This window comes from Chelonia mydas, chromosome 2 (assembly GCF_015237465.2).
Source record: "Chelonia mydas isolate rCheMyd1 chromosome 2, rCheMyd1.pri.v2, whole genome shotgun sequence".
NCBI lineage: Eukaryota > Metazoa > Chordata > Testudines > Cheloniidae > Chelonia > Chelonia mydas.
In genome coordinates, this window is record NC_057850.1 from 197,422,505 (window position 1) to 197,439,848 (window position 17,344).

The window sequence follows — 17,344 nt, forward strand, 5'->3', positions numbered from 1 at the left end:
CACTCTGGTAGGTAGCCCATGTCACCCATCTATTTTTAGCACACTCACAGGCACTTAATCACTAGGGTGAACAACACAAACTATGGAGACTAGGGAGGGACAGAATAGCAGTTCTCTTTGACTACTTCCATATAGCAGGGGAGGACTATTAGGCTGAGCAGTAGAGACTGGTCCCTTTCATGGCAGCAGAGTCTGGGGAGAATGTTTCTTATTTTGAAGCTAAAGGTTAGAGGCAGATACAACAGGAGAAGCCCCCAAATAATACAGGGACTGCACCCTAGTAGATATCCCATACCCTCCCCTTATCCAGCAGTTAAGATGCGGGACTGGGCTTCTCTCCAAGACATCAACCTTGAACCTTTTGTTGGAAATTTGTCTAGCTACTTCTCATTTGTATATTTTAGTCTCCCTTATAGAAACTATTTGGTAAATTTTTCAGGCCCCAATTTGGTTCTTCTCACAGGCGAAAATTTTTGATGTTTTCTCTTTGCTGATACAGACTACTATATCAGGGAGTTGTCAGACCTCGAGATCACTTTCTCTAGTATGAATTTCCAGCAAACTAGAAATGCCCTCCTTTCTTCCCTGGACCAGGGGACTAGTAGCTCAGAAAAGCCTAAAAAACTGTAAAGCAGTGGTTAAGATGACCCCGGTTGAAATCCTGTCCCCACTACAGTACATCACAAGACTTCTATTCACTTTAATGAAGCCAGGATTTCACCCACAGTCTAGTACAAGTACATACAAAGCTGACCTTATTTTGATTTTCAGATAGAGAAATATGAAAAAACTGGCATAATTAGTAGGGAAATATATTTAATACGAAAGGCAGCAAAAGGTACACAAGAACATCTAGCCAATTATCTTATATTCATTTCCCCCACATGCCCCCCATCTTTCTTTTAAAAAAAATATTTAAAAGAGATGAGAGCTAGTGATACTGATAAGAACCAGCTTAAAAATCTTGAGGGAAACCAAGAACAAGCAAGAAACAGCCAAAAGACTGAGTAGCTGCAGCTTTTCATAGAAACAACCAAAAGGAATTCCTCAACAGGCAGAGGCAAAAGGAACATACAGATGAGGGCGCCAGTAGGCTGTGCCACTCATTATTTCAAGGTCAGAATGCTCCAACCTCCAGCCTTCTAGAAATGTTTTGCTTTGGGAGTTCCAGACATTCTTGCACAGGAGAACTGAGGATCAGGCATTGGGATCTGAAGGGAGTGAAGATATCTTTAAAGATATCTTTAAAGAAAGGAAATTCTCCTGGCATTGAGGCTTGCCATTTTTCAAATACCAAGACACAACATCTGGCGTCACAATGTGTGTACTTTGAGGCCATATCATAAAGAAGCTAACTCCATGGAGCACCTTGGACTTCCCTTTCATATAGGAAGCCAGCTGACTTTTCTACTTGCCATTCAGTAAGTGTTCCAGCTTTGTATAGGGAGCTCACTTCAATGCCAAGATGTTGAGTGGACAGCCCAGCTTGCCATTAATAATAAAACGACCTTTCATGAACTCTATTCATCTATTTTTTTTTAATCAAAAAGGGAGTGACATTTTCCTATAGTGTAATGCTGGGCAACTGCTGAATCAATCTCAAGGGCATTATCAGAATTTCTCTTTTTCAGCTGACATTTTATATAGCTAAGGGATGGAAGAAAATAATGCAAACCATATCACAAATATTACTGAATTTATTCATAGTTCGTAAGCTTTTTCTTCCTCTATTATCAAAAAGACTCTTTAGGGCCTTGTCTAGACCATGTAGAAAGTGTTTAGTTGTTGTTGGTTTTTTTGTTCTGTTTTTTAATAGCTAAAACTTGTTATCTACCTAGTTAAGTGCTCTAACACATTTATTTAATTTTCCAAATCTAGATAATTAGCAGTAATTCTGGGACCAAAAAAAAAAAAAAGACCCAAAATATTTATATACGGAAGAGAGATTCCCCAAGACAAGATGGCAGAGGAGGACCAATCTTTTCCTCTGTTTCTGTAAGCTCCATTTCTTCTTTCTCAACCTCTGCAGAGTTTTAACTATGCTTAAGTTGGGACTTGCTAGATCAGTTTCTCCCATTAAACTCCTAGAGAAGTCATTTTTATCTTCAGTTTCTACCCCACATGATCCTGGGAGTGCAGGTGCCCATAATTTTGAATGTATTTGCTGTGGTAGCTGAGGGAAGACTATGTGCACTTACACAAGCTAGAGTAATTAAAAAAAAAAAAACTACTGAAGTCAGGGAGGAAAGAATAGGGTGACTCCCCCAGCGCACACACACACACACACAGTCACTTCCCTCAGATCTATAGAAAAAAAACAAAGAGGTTCCTTCCACAGACATTTGAGGAGTTTCTGGTTTGTTCCTTCTGTAGAAAGAGAATCGCCTTGGACATCAGTGCTCCAAGGCCAAATCTCCAGTTTGCTACTGTTGTAAACAAGGCAAGCTGTAGTTTAAGCTGGTCAACCAGCTTAAAACACATGTTAAAACTATAACTTGCTTTGTCTACTCTAGTAACAACCAACATGTTAATTAACTATTTTTTAGTGGAGACAAAGCCCAATAAAACAGCCCCAACACTACATGATGTACACAGGCTATCCCTTTGTGGTTCTGAGTTTAAGTGGTAAAGTTAGGGCACTTATATTCGTTTTCTTTGTTTAAGCAGTGCTCAAAAAAATAAGTTTTTCCCAGACATCAGACACTGACCTCTAGCTAGTTAAGATGGCAATTCTCTAATGAGAGCCAAGCAGGCAGTACCTTGTGGAAGACCTAGGATGGCCCTCTCACCATCTGGTAGAAGACTGGTACTCTAAGCTTCCCACTAGGACACAGCTCCTAGACACTGCTACCTTCCCCATCTTTCAGATCAGCTTTGGCTAATAAGAAGCTCAAAGTCCGATAAGCATGAAGCCTTTTTCCCCAAGTGCTGGGACCTGAAGGAAGCTTCACTGCACTCTCCTCCTCCACAAGGAGTAAAAGGGGGAAAAGGGGAAAGGCAATGACAGGGACAATAGCATCACTGTTGGTTCAGAACACCCCCTTTCTCCAAAGAGAGTTTTAGTGGTTCTTTCCCCTATGATCTATTAGAAAACATGCTCGTTTCGAGTTGAGCAATGCTCCCTTATAACGCTGTTTGGCAGGAACAGCAGCCCGTTGGAGCTAGCTGGTGGGGGCTTGGAACCAGGGAGGGCCAGCAGGCCCCCTATCAGCTCCCCTAAGTTCCCTGTGCGGCAGCTGCCCAGCAGGCTATCAATTGCCGGGCAGTTCAGGTGTCCCTCCCCCTCACTACCCTGTGCTGCTCCTGCCCTCTGCCTTGGAGCTGCTCCTGGGAGCCTCCTGCTTGCTGTGTGTGGGGAAAGAGGGTGCTGATGTCAGGGAGTCCCCCTCCCCCCCAGCTCCTGTACCCCATCTCCACAGAGCAGGGGGGAACACAACAGGGTTCAGGATGGAGGGAGCTTGCTGGCAGCAGCTACTGTCTCAACTTGTTTCAGAGTAACAGCCCTGTTAGTCTGTATTCGCAAAAAGAAAAGGAGTACTTGTGGCACCTTAGAGACTAACCAATTTATTTGAGCATAAGCTTTCGTGAGCTACAGCTCACTTCATTGGATGCATACTGTGGAAAGTGTAGAAGATCTTTTTATGCACACAAAGCATGAAAAAATACCTCCCCTCGCCCCACTCTCCTGCTGGTAATAGCTTATCTAAAGTGACCACTCTCCTTACAATGTATATGATAATCAAGGTGGGCCATTTCCAGCACAAATCCAGGGTTTAACAAGAACGTCTGGGGGGGGGGGGGGGGTAGGAAAAAACAAGGGGAAATAGGTTACCTTGCATAATGACTTAGCCACTCCCAATCTCTATTCAAGCCTAAGTTAATTGTATCCAATTTGCAAATGAATTCCAATTCAACAGTTTCTCGCTGGAGTCTGGATTTGAAGTTTTTTTGTTGTAATACCGCAACTTTCATGTTTGTAATCGCGTGACCAGAGAGATTGACGTGTTCTCCGACTGGTTTATGAATGTTATAATGTTATAAGAATGTTATAATTCTTGACATCTGATCTGTGTCCATTTGTGTCCATATATGCCATCATGTGCCAGCAATGCCCGTCTGCCATGTACATTAGTCAAACTGGATAGTCTCTACGTAAAAGAATAAATGGACACAAATCAGATGCCAAGAATTATAACATTCATAAACCAGCCGGAGAACACTTCAATCTCTCTGGTCACGTGATTACAGACATGAAAGTTGTGATATTACAACAAAAAAACTTCAAATCCAGACTCCAGCGAGAAACTGTTGAATTGGAATTCATTTGCAAATTGGATACAATTAACTTAGGCTTGAATAGAGACTGGGGGTGGCTAAGTCATTATGCAAGGTAACCTATTTCCCCTTGTTTTTTCCTACCCCCCCCCCCCCCCAAGACGTTCTTGTTAAACCCTGGATTTGTGCTGGAAATGGCCCACCTTGATTATCATACACATTGTAAGGAGAGTGGTCACTTTAGATAAGCTATTACCAGCAGGAGAGTGGGTTTGTGTGTGCGCGCGGGGGGGGGGGGGGTGAGAAAACCTGGATTTGTGCTGGAAATGGCCCAACTTGATTATCATACACATTGTAAGGAGAGTGATCACTTTAGATAAGCTAAAAAGAAAAGGAGTACTTGTGGCACCTTAGAGACTAACCAATTTATTTGAGCATAAGCTTTCATAAATTGGTTAGTCTCTAAGGTGCCACAAGTACTCCTTTTCTTTTTGCGAATACAGACTAACACGGCTGTTACTCTGAAACCTTTAGATAAGCTATTACCAGCAGGAGAGTGGGGTGGGGGGAGGTATTTTTTCATGCTTTGTGTGTATAAAAAGATCTTCTACACTTTCCACAGTATGCATCCAATGAAGTGAGCTGTAGCTCACGAAAGCTTATGCTCAAATAAATTGGTTAGTCTCTAAGGTGCCACAAGTACTCCTTTTCTTTTTGTCTCAACTTGCTGATCTACTTATAAAGGCAGTGTACTTAGAGTGGGGTCAGCATCCTTTAAGGGGCAATGTGCATCTCTCTCTCTCCCTCACTCACTTACACACTGTGTGTGTGTGTGTGAGTGAGAGTCTCTATCTCACACATACATGCACACCCCTGGCACTTTGGAAAGTGGAGGAAGTGGTGCGCTCCAATGGGATAGTGTGGGTTCATCATCACATTCAGTTTTGCAGGGAATGTTTGCAGCCACTGCCATCTATTGTGTCTCCTCCCTCCATTTGTGCTGTCTTGTAGAGATTGAGGCTACATTAACAACAATGTGTTAACCCTTGAGGGCTCAGCTGAGTGCTAGTTCATCATTTAGCAGCAAGGCATTCCCTGGGAAATATCCCACCCTCTGACTCTACCACCTCAACCAACCTTCACAATTGTCATTGATGTGTACAGTATTAAATTGTTTGTTTATATTTATTTATTTCCCTGGAACCTAACCCCCCTATTTACATTAATTCTTATGGGGAAATTGGATTCACTTTAACATCGTTTCACTTAAAGTAGCATTCTTCAGGAATATAACTACAATGTTAAGCGAGGAGTTACTGTATTTTAATGGCGCCAAAGGATGACAATGTAAATACTTAGTATTTATACATATATCTATACAGCTTTTCATATCCAAAGTACTTTTCAAACAAATTAATTCTCATGTCAACCCCATGAGATACGCCGGTACTTTTTATCATTATTTTATAGGTGGGAAAACAGAGGCAGGAGTTCAGAAGACTTGCCGAAAACTGGGATTTGAACTCAAGACATCCTAATTCCCAGTCAAAAAAACTGAGACAGCACACCTTTCAATACTGTTAACTGTTTCACTGCTGATCCCTTCTGGGCAGAGGACAGTAATAATTTTATTTTTCAATCTTAGATCCATGTACATGTAGTCTCCAGCCTCAATTTTTTAGTTCATTCTACTGGAGCCGCTGTCTGCTACTTTCATGATATAAATTACAATCAGTCTGAGGTGGGAGACCCGAAAATATAGGAAAAAAAGCACAGAATTTCATTTCTCGCACATACACAATAACTGGCTAGCAAGAGGCACTGTATAAAAAAGGGAGCCCCCATCACCTACAGAGGAGCGTGTCCCTTCCTGAACATGTACAGCACCCCAGAATTTGCTCCAAAGGACTTGTCTCCTGTACGGTAGCTATTATAAATTACACCACTAGCAAGTCCAAAATCCTCTCAAAATAAAGGATATTTTATTTACACACACATTCTATCTTTCATTTAGAAGCCTATTCTGAGATGCTACACTTTTTTTTAACCTTACTCTGCAGCCTTACATAATGTAATTTTTTCTCCTCTATTCTGCTGATATGCAAATAAATGTATTCAACCATAGCTAGAAGCTAAATGTATTAATCAACACGGTTTCATATCACTAGCCTGTAAGAGAAACATATTTATAGTATGTTACAAACCATTTCAAACGAAGCTTCCAGATCCCAGCAAACACAGTAATGCCAAGCAAAAATAAAAATAAAAACCAATCAGAGCACATGTTTCTTCAAGGAGAAGAGTTTAAAAGTATTATTTGAAAGGCATTCACAGCATTCTCTCATAGCCAATATCTTAAATAGCACCTATGATGGTGTCCCTGGCCTCTGTTTGCCAGAAGCTGGGAATGAGTAATGGGGAATCGATCACTTGATGATTACCTCTTCTGTTCATACCCTCTGGGACACCTGGCATTAGCCACTGTCGGAAGATGGACCTTTAGTCTGACCCAGTATGGACATTCTTATGTTCACCCCAGTGACTTACTGATGGTATAATGCAATCTACCACCCTAAATTCTAAAGCAAACTCTGGCCTTTTGCTGCTGAAGCAACAAGCATGCAACACACATCACTTTAGATTAAGTAAACTCAAAAAGGCGCAAGCAGATTTAGAAACTACCCACCCTCCCCAAGCAATAGCTGTGGAGTGTAATGATGTATCTACGACAATGGGAGGAGGGAAAGGAGAGGTGGGGAAACCACGAGGGAAAAAGTAACAAGATACAATTATAAGAGAATCTCAGAAAGACAAGAGACTAGAAATTACCAGTAATTAATCTAGCAGTCATCTGAGAAACACTCTCAGTTCAGTACTCAATGTCTGCAGTCTTTGAGGCCACATAGAGCCTTAGAAAGCCATAGATACTGGCTACACAGCAATCCAAGGATATGTTTGATGAGATTTTATAGAAAAAAGGACATTCAAGCTCTCATGGTATTTTTGTAGGCATTTAGAACTGCCTATATCTATCTCTCTCTTTGGCCAAATACTACCCACTGACCATTGTTTCAGAGTAGCAGCTGTGTTAGTCTGTATCCGTAAAAAGAATACAGAGGCACCTTAGAGACTAACAAATTTATTGGAGCATAATTCCTGCATACTGGTTGTCTGCATGCTTCCTCCACCCCTGAAAAAGGTTGCTTTTCAATGGTGTTGCACATACTGTAAAATGTTTTGAGGATTCTTTGGGAAGTGGCAATATGTGAACACAAGTTACTTAAGGTAATGGTCTGTCTCTTTCCACTACATGGTAGTAACGTTCAATGAATAACCACATTCTCATCTCCTGCATTTCATGAGTTTATACTTAAAATCCTAGGTTTCCACTGGATACATCTCTTAAAACACTCCAGTGTGGGTGCATAACAAAAATGAGTTTAGAAGTTGTTCCTTATGAATGACAAAATAATTTCTCTTGATCCAAGGTATTTCCTGAAGTGAATATTATACAGCATTCTTACTGCCTTATGTTACATAAAATGCATTGTATTTAGCATGTATAGATACAGAACTAGTTTCAGTGGCTTTAAATGTTATTTCAGCAACACAGAAGTTGAACTCCTGGGACCAACATGGCTAAAACAAACAAACAAACAAGTCAAATACACATTTAAATGTTGTGTTTTGTTTTGTTTTTTTACAATAACTGGCAAAGCACAGTATGTTGGATCCCACCTCCAACTTTATTTACCTCCAACAGATTTTTTAAACTTCCACAATTTTGGAAACAAACAATCTTTTATTTTTTTCTATTTACTGAGTGTCAGTTAACTCATGTAAACAAGTGCCTTTAATGAAAATAGCAAAAGCAACTAGTAGGCAGAGACGAGTCTAAACAAAGATTCTGGCAGTCAACTGAAAGAATTCCTGTCATTTGTTATAACAATATACTTTTATACAGACTAAACAATGAATGTTAAAACAATGTTTAATTTTAAAAAGCTCTCTTCCCATAATTTTGTTTAAGCACTGTTAAAACATTGCTACCTTGAAGACTGGCAAACAAAGCATGCTGGCTACACAACGGGCCTGCACTTTCCTTATTATGATGCTGTCAAGCACTAGGTAAAGGAATTTTACAAAGTATCCAGAAACGTTCCACCACTTTTTGGAAAAGATGTCTCCTCTGCTTTTGAACCAGACAACTTCCTACTCCTTGCTGCCTGGGCACCAGCAGGAGGGTCATTGAGAGCACAGGAGAGACAAGCTCGCTGCTCTCAATTCCAGTTCCCAGTTGGGTGCAGCTAGTATAAGTAAAGTCCTGTAATTCTAGGTTGGCTGGAACATGCTCAGTCTTTGTTCTGGTGCTCTGCAGGGATGCCACTTTCCAGTCATATGTAGAAGCTGTGGAGAAGCCTGGGCATGCTCAGTGAGGACAGGAGATTTTAGCTGTTAAAATTGAAGATGTTTCTACTGAGCATGTGTGAACTTCAAAAGACACATTCCTGAAACGAAAGTCACCCCCTTTGCCAAATTACAAGGTCCTTCTCCAAAGCATGGGGGTGTAAGAGCTGTTTAACAATATCGTCACCTATTTTTTTTTAAACTTGAGCAAAGTAACATATTTCCCCCAGCCTTTGTTTTCAGAAATGGCTGAACCAGTTTGGCTAAAATTTTCGAAAAATAATTCAGCCTGAGGCAGACACCTGGCATGCAAAATTTCAGCCCAAAGTGTTAAAACTTGGTAAATTACAAGCAACTACAAACAGGGTCTTATGATAGGAAGTGTTGGGTAATCTTAAAAATAGGTGGCATTACCAGCCCTGCCTATAATTACATGCAATTTCACACCTATTGATTGACTAAACTCCAATGCAATGCATTAATTTTCAAAAGTTTACAGATCAACTCCTGAGACTAGCTTCCAAATTTCAGAAGTTAAACTTTTGGCATAAATAAGTCAAGATGTGTCTGAAGATTCATTTGATGTCTTGTTTTGAAATTTCAGTTGTCTGGGAAGAACAACAGGTCGAATTTTTTTTTCATTGTTTTAAGAAAAGTATGTGTCAGACAACATAACAATCTATTGTTCTCTATTATAGAGAGGATAGCTCCTAAATGTCCCCTCCTGCTGGTCTCTTGTGTCACACTGATATACTGATTCTCTGTATCAAATGAAACTATTAGAGAGGAGGTCAGAGTACAGGTGGCAGAAATCATATTCCAAACTAGATCGATCATAGCATAAATTTTAAAGTCCTATACTGAAGATGTGATTGAAACAAAGAAGGTTCTCTTTTCCTCCACCACAGCATCTGCATCATCATAGTAAATGAAATTGCTCCAGGAAGCAGACAGTTTAACGAATCTGGCTGCTTCTGTTCAGACACTGTCCAATATCTATTGCTTGAGGAATTTTCAATTTACCTCACAGAAAAGAATGATTTAATCTGGACTGGAATGGCTGTGTCCATGGGCTAAATTCTGTGTCAGGGAAGAGAAGGAGAAGTGGCCAGTTTCTTTCCTTGAGTTTCAGCCAATTATGCTCACTGAGGTTCCAGAACTACTTGAAGAATTTTGGACTATCACTTACATTAGTTGTAAAATCTAACAGAGAGACAGAGTCCATTACTGGGGGGAGGGGGAGTCAACACCTATTACAGGCTGCCAACAATAGCTCATTAAAAAGATGCTAGGCCAGGGGTGGGCAAACTTTTTGCCCCGCGGGCCACAACAGCGTTGCAAAACTGTATGGAGGGCTGGGTAGGGAAGGCTGTGCCTCCCCAAACAGACTGGCCCCGTCCCCCTGACTACCCCCCTCTGAACCTCTGACCCATCCAGCCCGCCCTGCCCCTTGTCCCCTGACCATCCCCTCCCGGGACCCCACCCCCCAAACCACCACCCTCCCCGGGACCCCACCCTCTATCCAACCGTCCTCTGCTCCCTGCCCCCTGACTGTCCCTGGGATCCCCTGCCCCTTATCCAACCCCCTCCTCACTCCCCGTCCCCTTACCATGCCACTCAGAGCAGCAGGAGCACGCAGTCCTGCGAGAGACAGCCCCGCTGCCCGCACTGCCCAACAGGAGCGGCAGGAGCACTGCCCACGTGGCGGCATGGCTGCAGGGGAGGGAGGACAGCAGGGGAGGAGCCGGGGGCTAGCCACGCTGACTGGGAGCTCAGAGGCCGGGCAGAACAGTCCCACGGGGTAGATGTGGTCCACGGGCCATAGTTTGCCCACCTCTGTGGTAGGCCCTTAGTCAGGAAATTACAATCTTGCCTTATCTCAAGCCTTCATTTCTGGAAAAGGTTATTGTGGACTATCAGGGGCTCATCCACTTCCACATCTACTAATGTGATATATGCCATCATGTACCAGCAATGCCCCTCTGCCATGTACACTGGCCAAACCGGACAGTCTCTACATAAAAGAATAAATGGACACAAATCAGACATCAGGAATGGTAACATACAAAAGCCAGTAGAACACTTTCAATCTCCCTCGACATTCTATAACAGATTTAAAAGTAGCCATACTTCAACAAAAAATCCCTTCAAAAACAGACTTCAAAGAGAAACTGCAGAGCAACAATTCATTTGTAAATTTAATATCATTAATTTGGGCTTGAATAGAGACTGGCACTGGCTGGCTTACTACAAAAGCAATTTTCCCTCTCTTGATACTGACACCTCCTCATCAAATATTGGGAGTGGACTACACCCACCCTGATTGAATTGGCCCTGTCAACACTGGTTCTCCACTTGTAATGTAACTCCTTTCACTTCATGTGTCAGTATATTTAGGCCTGCATCTGTAATTTTCACTCCTTGCATCTGAAGAAGTGTTTTTTTCCCAGGAAAGCTTATGCCCAAATAAATCTGTTAGTTTTTCAGGTGCCACCAGACTCCTCATTGATATTATGAATTTATACAATACATTAAGTCCTCAAATTTCCTGGGGGGAATTCTAGTCTCATTTTAGACCTAGCTATGGTACAGAAATAACTGTGTACTTGTTGGACCTTCTCCTCATCCTGGCAGTTGACAAAAAAGTATCCATGCTGATTCTTTTAAATCCATCAACAGACTGATGCCACTCAGCACACTATTTTGTTAATATGTTTATAGACCCTGGCAGAGATACACAGAGCTTCTCTTTAACTGCTTTCTTGCTAGTATTGTGCCAATTAGTAAAGCTGTTTGTTTTTTAAAATATTGCACGTCTCAATAATGTTCTGATTAGTACTTCTTATAGATTGAAACAAGTTAAAAATAAATAAATGTTTAACAAATTATGAGAGGAAGTTAAATCATTTTGTAGCATGTATCTCAGGAAAGAAGCAAGGCATGTCTTGTCAATTGAGAGGCACACCACAAATTAACACTGATGTTGAGGTGTCCTGGTCACTTCGTTGCTAGCAAGTAGTGACATGCCTTTCACATCACTGACATATGCAACATGTTGAAACTCCTGAGGGCTATAAATACAACTTCATGGAGAGTCTAAAAAGTTATATGCTCATTGCCACTTTTATAATTTAGTGATAGGAATTATGCCCTATCATTGAACTGAGGGGGAAGAGAAGGCACATGAACAGAAATAATACTGCTGCTGTTCATCCTTTCCCATAGCTTACTGGGTTTACTGGAAATAAAAGAGTATAGACAGACAGACCTACATAGGGAACCTCAGAAAATTATGAAGCAGCTTCTGGGTCTTCAGGCGAGAGATTTACTTGTATTATCTGACAATCCTGATTGATGAGACACCATATACTGGCTAGGAGAAAGGCAGAAACCTGAAAAAGTCTGGCCCAGGAGCAGCTTGATTGAGGGAGCTACATTCTAACTGCCTAGTTACAAGCCTATTGAGCTATAAAAATCAGCCAGCTGTAGACTAAAGTAATGAAAGGGAAAAGATCATAGAGCGAGGGCAACTTCACCTGCAACAGGAATAGGAATTTTATACTGTACAAAGGAATTCTTATATTAAAGGCAATTATATAGGAAACCTTAGCTAGTAGTAATACCAAGCTGAGTATTCTGGAATATTGCTAACATCTTTCATTCTTCCATCATGCACTAGTAAACCACTGAAGTTCAGGAGTTGGATATATAAACTACAGGACACCCCTGCAAGACACACAAACAAGGTACAGTGACATTTCCTGGAATAATCCCTAGTATAAAATTTCCCACTCTGGGAGGATGGCACGGTACAGAGGAAAGGAACAGTAGAGGAGAGAATAGCTTCATGAACACCGATCCACCCAAGGCCCATATCTGCTCCAATATATGCAAGTAAAGCAGCACACTTCACTGAACACAATCCATCTTTACTTGTTCCCGCACCATCCTTTAATACACTTGTCCATGGGTACCACTCCCATGCTAAGGGCTGGAAGCTCAAGCAGCAGCCCTCACCTCAAGGTCATCTTCTGTTTTTCTGTAAACCTTAGCTCAGCCACTTGAGCACATCAAGCTTCTATGAATACTTCAGACCCAAGAAGCAAACAGCCATCCCATGAGGGAGAAAGAAGAGCCAACAGTGAAGTGGGTACAAAAAGAAAAACCAAGAGCAAAAAATTATTAAATATAGAAAGGTGGAAAAACACAGAACAAACGGGAAAGATGGAAGATAAGAAAATGCAGAAACAGTTCAGAGATATGGGATTAATGGAAGTGGGGTGCACTTGTGTGCCTACCTATTACCAATGAAGATTCAAAGAAAGGATTGGAAATCACTACCATGCAGTCTTTTGGAGTAAAATATTTTTTGGGATCCTGATTTTCCTATACACATGCACTTCCAAAGAATATAATATTAACTGAGACTACTATTTTAATATAAATTTGCTGTTGTCTCTCTCATATTCTGGGACCAACACAGCTACAACAACACTGCAAAGAATTTGTTGTTTATAACTCAGGAGCCCAGACAATATTTAGCATGCAAAACAAGGTGTCTTGAAACACTGACCAGGTGTTACACCAGTTTACATCTAATTACTACTACCATTCTTAGGGTATGTCTTCACTATCCGCCGGATCCACTAACATAGTTCCGTGATTCAAACAGATTGTAAAGGGTAAGAAAACTGCACTTCTTGTAGCACACAAGAATTTCGATGAGATTTCACATTAACACCCATTTTCATTGGAAAGGGTAGGGTTTAGCCCATCATATAAAAATAAACCACTTAAATTCCAAAAAAAAGTTTTATAAACTAGACTATGACAGTGAAAAGACGTGTATCTTCATTTATGCTATGTAGTACTAGGTGCACAAGTGTCAGATATTGAATGTTAAGATAAAACTAAATATTGCTACTTAAATTGTCAGACTGGCTCCTAAAGGTAAGCATCTACAGGATTTTCAAAGCACCTTTGAATTCTATAGGAGTCAATGGGAGGAAGGGCACTCAGCAACTCTGGAAGTCAAGCCATTTTCAGTTAGGTACCTAATTTAAGGTACCCAAGTCTAAAAGAAATATGGCCAAAATGATTTCAAAAATTATTGGTGTTCACTGGAATTTTTCATCTTACTTATCTAAACTACAAAGTAAAATATTAATCAGTACTAAGATAAAATACGTCAGTGTTCAAATTTATAAAATTGAGAATTATTAATTAGCAACTTTCAGACATCATTGCTTAAGAAATTTCTAGAGAAATAGAAGAACTTTAGAGTTAAAGATGATGTGTGTGTTTAAGAGACAATACTATACATGAAAAGATCACTTTAATATTTCCACATTTGTACTCTTTAGTTTTATTATATTGTACCTTGAAACTTTGTATACTTGTTTGGACCTTACAAACATATAAGCTTGCTGTATAAAAGAGGATACACTGAAAATTAATATCACAACCACGTGTTACATAGAGCACACAGCACTATCTTTTTTTGGACTACCAGAGAGGATGACAACAAGGGTAGAAATTAACACTGATCTTGTATCAAAAGATTTTTGGCAGGTCCAATGAATATTAAAGAGTAATATCTTATGGATATTAAATTATGCAAACACAATGTTCAACTGCCTCTTGTTTATTGTTCCACCACACCCAGCATCATCACTCTGACAGGAAGGGTGGGTACACTGCTGTCAACCGTGTTCCACCACTGGCTGTCCTTGTCCTCTCCTTGGCTCTCAAACCAAGGTCCTGCAGTCTCATACAGCACAACTTGAGACACACCACTGGGCTAACTTTTCCTGATATACTTCACTATTGTCCATCTAGCAAAAATACATATTCTCATTTCAGCACACACATTTTTGGACACATGTAATAATGTAACAGGAAGACAAAAAAGTTATTTATATCGGTCTGTGAAACTCACCTCTAAAGTACTTTTAATTTAAAAAACTTGCTTTCTTTTTGTAAGATTTTTTTAAAGCTCTTTAGGCCTATCTGCTGGAGCTATGAAAGATAATTAACCCAAGACAAACTGTCACCTCTTAAGGGCCTGGGGTTTAAGGAAAGGGAATATCTGTACTTACATAAATGGTTATTGTCAGAAATCTTGCATCCCTTCCTCCAATGAGTTACATAATGTAAAACCTGCCCTTGTCTGTTCATGTTAAACATTAGCAGCTGAAATCTACATACAGGTAACAGTAGCCAAAGGTTGCTGCTAAGTAAAGTACAACATAATCTATTACTAGATGCACTGATCCCTTTAAGGAGGAAGCCTTCATATTTTGCCTTCTCCGACCCCCAGTGCAGTTAACACCTGGTTTTCCCATCACCTATGTGTGTGCCTCCCTCTAACCTCCCCAATGGAGCCACAAAATTGCTCTGCACCGGTGCACCCATCATCACAGATAATAAGCAGGGATCCTGTCATTCGCAGCTTTCAGTGATGTTCATATTTGTTGCCTTGCTAGTAGCCAACCAGGCTCTGCCTTCCCTTCCACCGGCTCTGGGCTAGGAGCCCTCCAAGATCAATAATACCCTGTGCATAAGGTTCCCCTGCCCCAATTGTCCACTACGTACAACGGCAGATCAAGTCACCCCCGCCAAATCCAACACATCCTTTCAGCGGAGACTGGACTATGTGACCCAGACAACCCCCGCCCCATCTCTTCCCGCCCAGGCAAGAAGAAATCCCCGCGGTGGGGCGGGGCAAGCCCTCTTACCTTGATGATACTGCTCCTCCGGGGGATGCCGGATTTGCTTTCCCTCTGTTGCATGGTGGAACATCCTCTCTTGCTGCCGGGCTGGGCTGATCCCGTCTCCTCTCCGACCAGAGCGCAGTCCCCATTGGAGACCCCGCCGCCTGCACTGTCAACATAGGATCTGCCGCCGCCGCCGCCGTCGTCTCCTCCTCCTTCCCCATCTCCTGCCTTGAAAGCCACCTGCCCCTGGACAGGACCCGGGGACGAGGGAAGCCCCCCGCCCCTGGTGCTACCAGTAGCAGCACCCCTGCTGCCAAACTCCGCCATCAGCCTCGGCCACTATAGCTGCAACAATATTGCCGTTCCCCTCCACCCCCTTCCCCTGCTGCTGGCTCCTCTTCCGCTTTTTGTATATTTAAGATTGGGAGGGGGGGCGGTTGTGCGAAAGTCTCTCTCCTCCACAGATTTGGCAGCTGAAATTGTAACGCTCCTGTAGGGGTGAGGGGGAAATGTCCTCGAGCCTGCTGCTGGGAGCTGCTTCTAGGAGCTGCTGCAGCCCTCCTTTTCAGCACCTGGGAAAGGAAAAAAATGAAACGTGACAGTCTCTCGCTTCACATGAGCCTAAAGGGGCGGGGAGGGCGGGGGGAAGAGAGATACAACACACCACACGCACTACAGGGAGAGGGAGGCTGCATGAGATCTGCCTGAAAGACAACACAACACAACACACACAGCAATGGAGGGTGGAAAGGTGCCACACACCACACGAGGTGCATGTGGACAAAAATCGATGCGAAGTACAGCTGGGGGACGGGGGAGGGGGGGAAGAGAGAGAGAATAAACCCTGCCTCTGCTATTACTCACTACTTAATATTTTTGGAGGAACTACAGCAGTCAGGCTGCTACATTACGAGGGGAAAAAATCGGTGCTTCCACAAGGGGGACACACAAACTTACAGGGGGAAACTAAAAGCCAAAACAATACAGACCTGGCCGAGGGGCGGGCTTAGCAGTAAAGCGTGTCGCTCACACGACAAAAAAAGACCCAACACAAAGAGTGAGTCCAGATCAAATCAGGAGCCAGAGGAACCACACATATACACACACACACTATTAAAGAAGAGCAGACCCGCCTCCTCTGCCCCCCGGCCCCCTGAACGTTTCACACGTTAGTTCGTGGCGCCCCAGCGCAGCCACCCTGGAACCGTTACCCTGCCCACCTCCCCGGGGGAGGGCACCAGAGGCGGGGCCGCCAACTGCCTCCCCTCTTCGCCCCCTGCTGATCCCAGCCACGCACCCCGCTCGTGTGCCCGGCCCCCAGCAGCCCCCCACCCCCGGCAGCCCCCCACCCCTGTCCCCAGCAGACACACACACCTCCACAGCCCGGGCGCAGGCGGCACCTCCCGCCGCTTCCCCTCCCTTCCCGCTCCCGCCGCGCTATGGTCGCCGCCTCTGCCCGAAGCCGGATACAGAGAGATTCGCGTGGCTGCTTCCCTCGCCCGCTGCCTCCCCAGCTCAGCGTGCCGCGCCGGCCCCGGGAGCCGGTGACGAGCCGGCAACCCCGAGCGCCCTCACCCGGGGAAAATCTCCTGAGGGGGGGCGGCCGCTCGCACGGCCAAGCAACGCTCGACTCGGGAACCCCGCCGCCAGCGCCCCCATCCGGCGGATCAAACGCTCTCCGCTGCGGGGGAGGATTACGTCCGTCAGTCAAATGTTGCCCTCCGTGCCTGGGACTGGCGCCCTCCCTCTGCTGCTCCGCAGGACCCTCCCGAGCTGTAGCAACATGATATGGGGGGAGGGAAAGAAGATGTTTGAGGTCAAGAAATACCCCCACCCCCTCCTCCCCCGGCACACCCTCGCGCTACCCACACTCTCCAAATTCAAAATGTTCAGCCTCCCTGCTCCAACCCTCCCAACAATTCCCCAGGCCCCAGGCATATGTCTGT

General features: G+C 43.3%; 1 protein-coding gene across 5 annotated transcripts in view; it reads right to left on the reverse strand.

Annotated features, from left to right (window-relative positions):
• Positions 1–17,113, reverse strand: part of PLCL2 (phospholipase C like 2) — a 191,132-nt gene extending 174,019 nt beyond the window's left edge. The window contains exons 1-2 of one of the 5 annotated variants that reach the window (XM_037890463.2): positions 16,974–17,113; positions 15,420–15,970 (exon numbers count right to left, since the gene is read on the reverse strand). In XM_037890463.2, coding sequence (XP_037746391.1) covers positions 15,420–15,725 — 306 coding nt within the window. In that variant the 5' untranslated portion in view covers positions 15,726–15,970; positions 16,974–17,113. Of the gene's footprint in view, positions 1–15,419; positions 15,971–16,387; positions 16,599–16,772 lie in introns of those variants that run through there. The other 4 variants (XM_037890461.2, XM_037890462.2, XM_037890464.2 and 1 more) reach the window with 4 other exon arrangements.
• Positions 17,114–17,344: the final 231 nt, after the last annotated feature.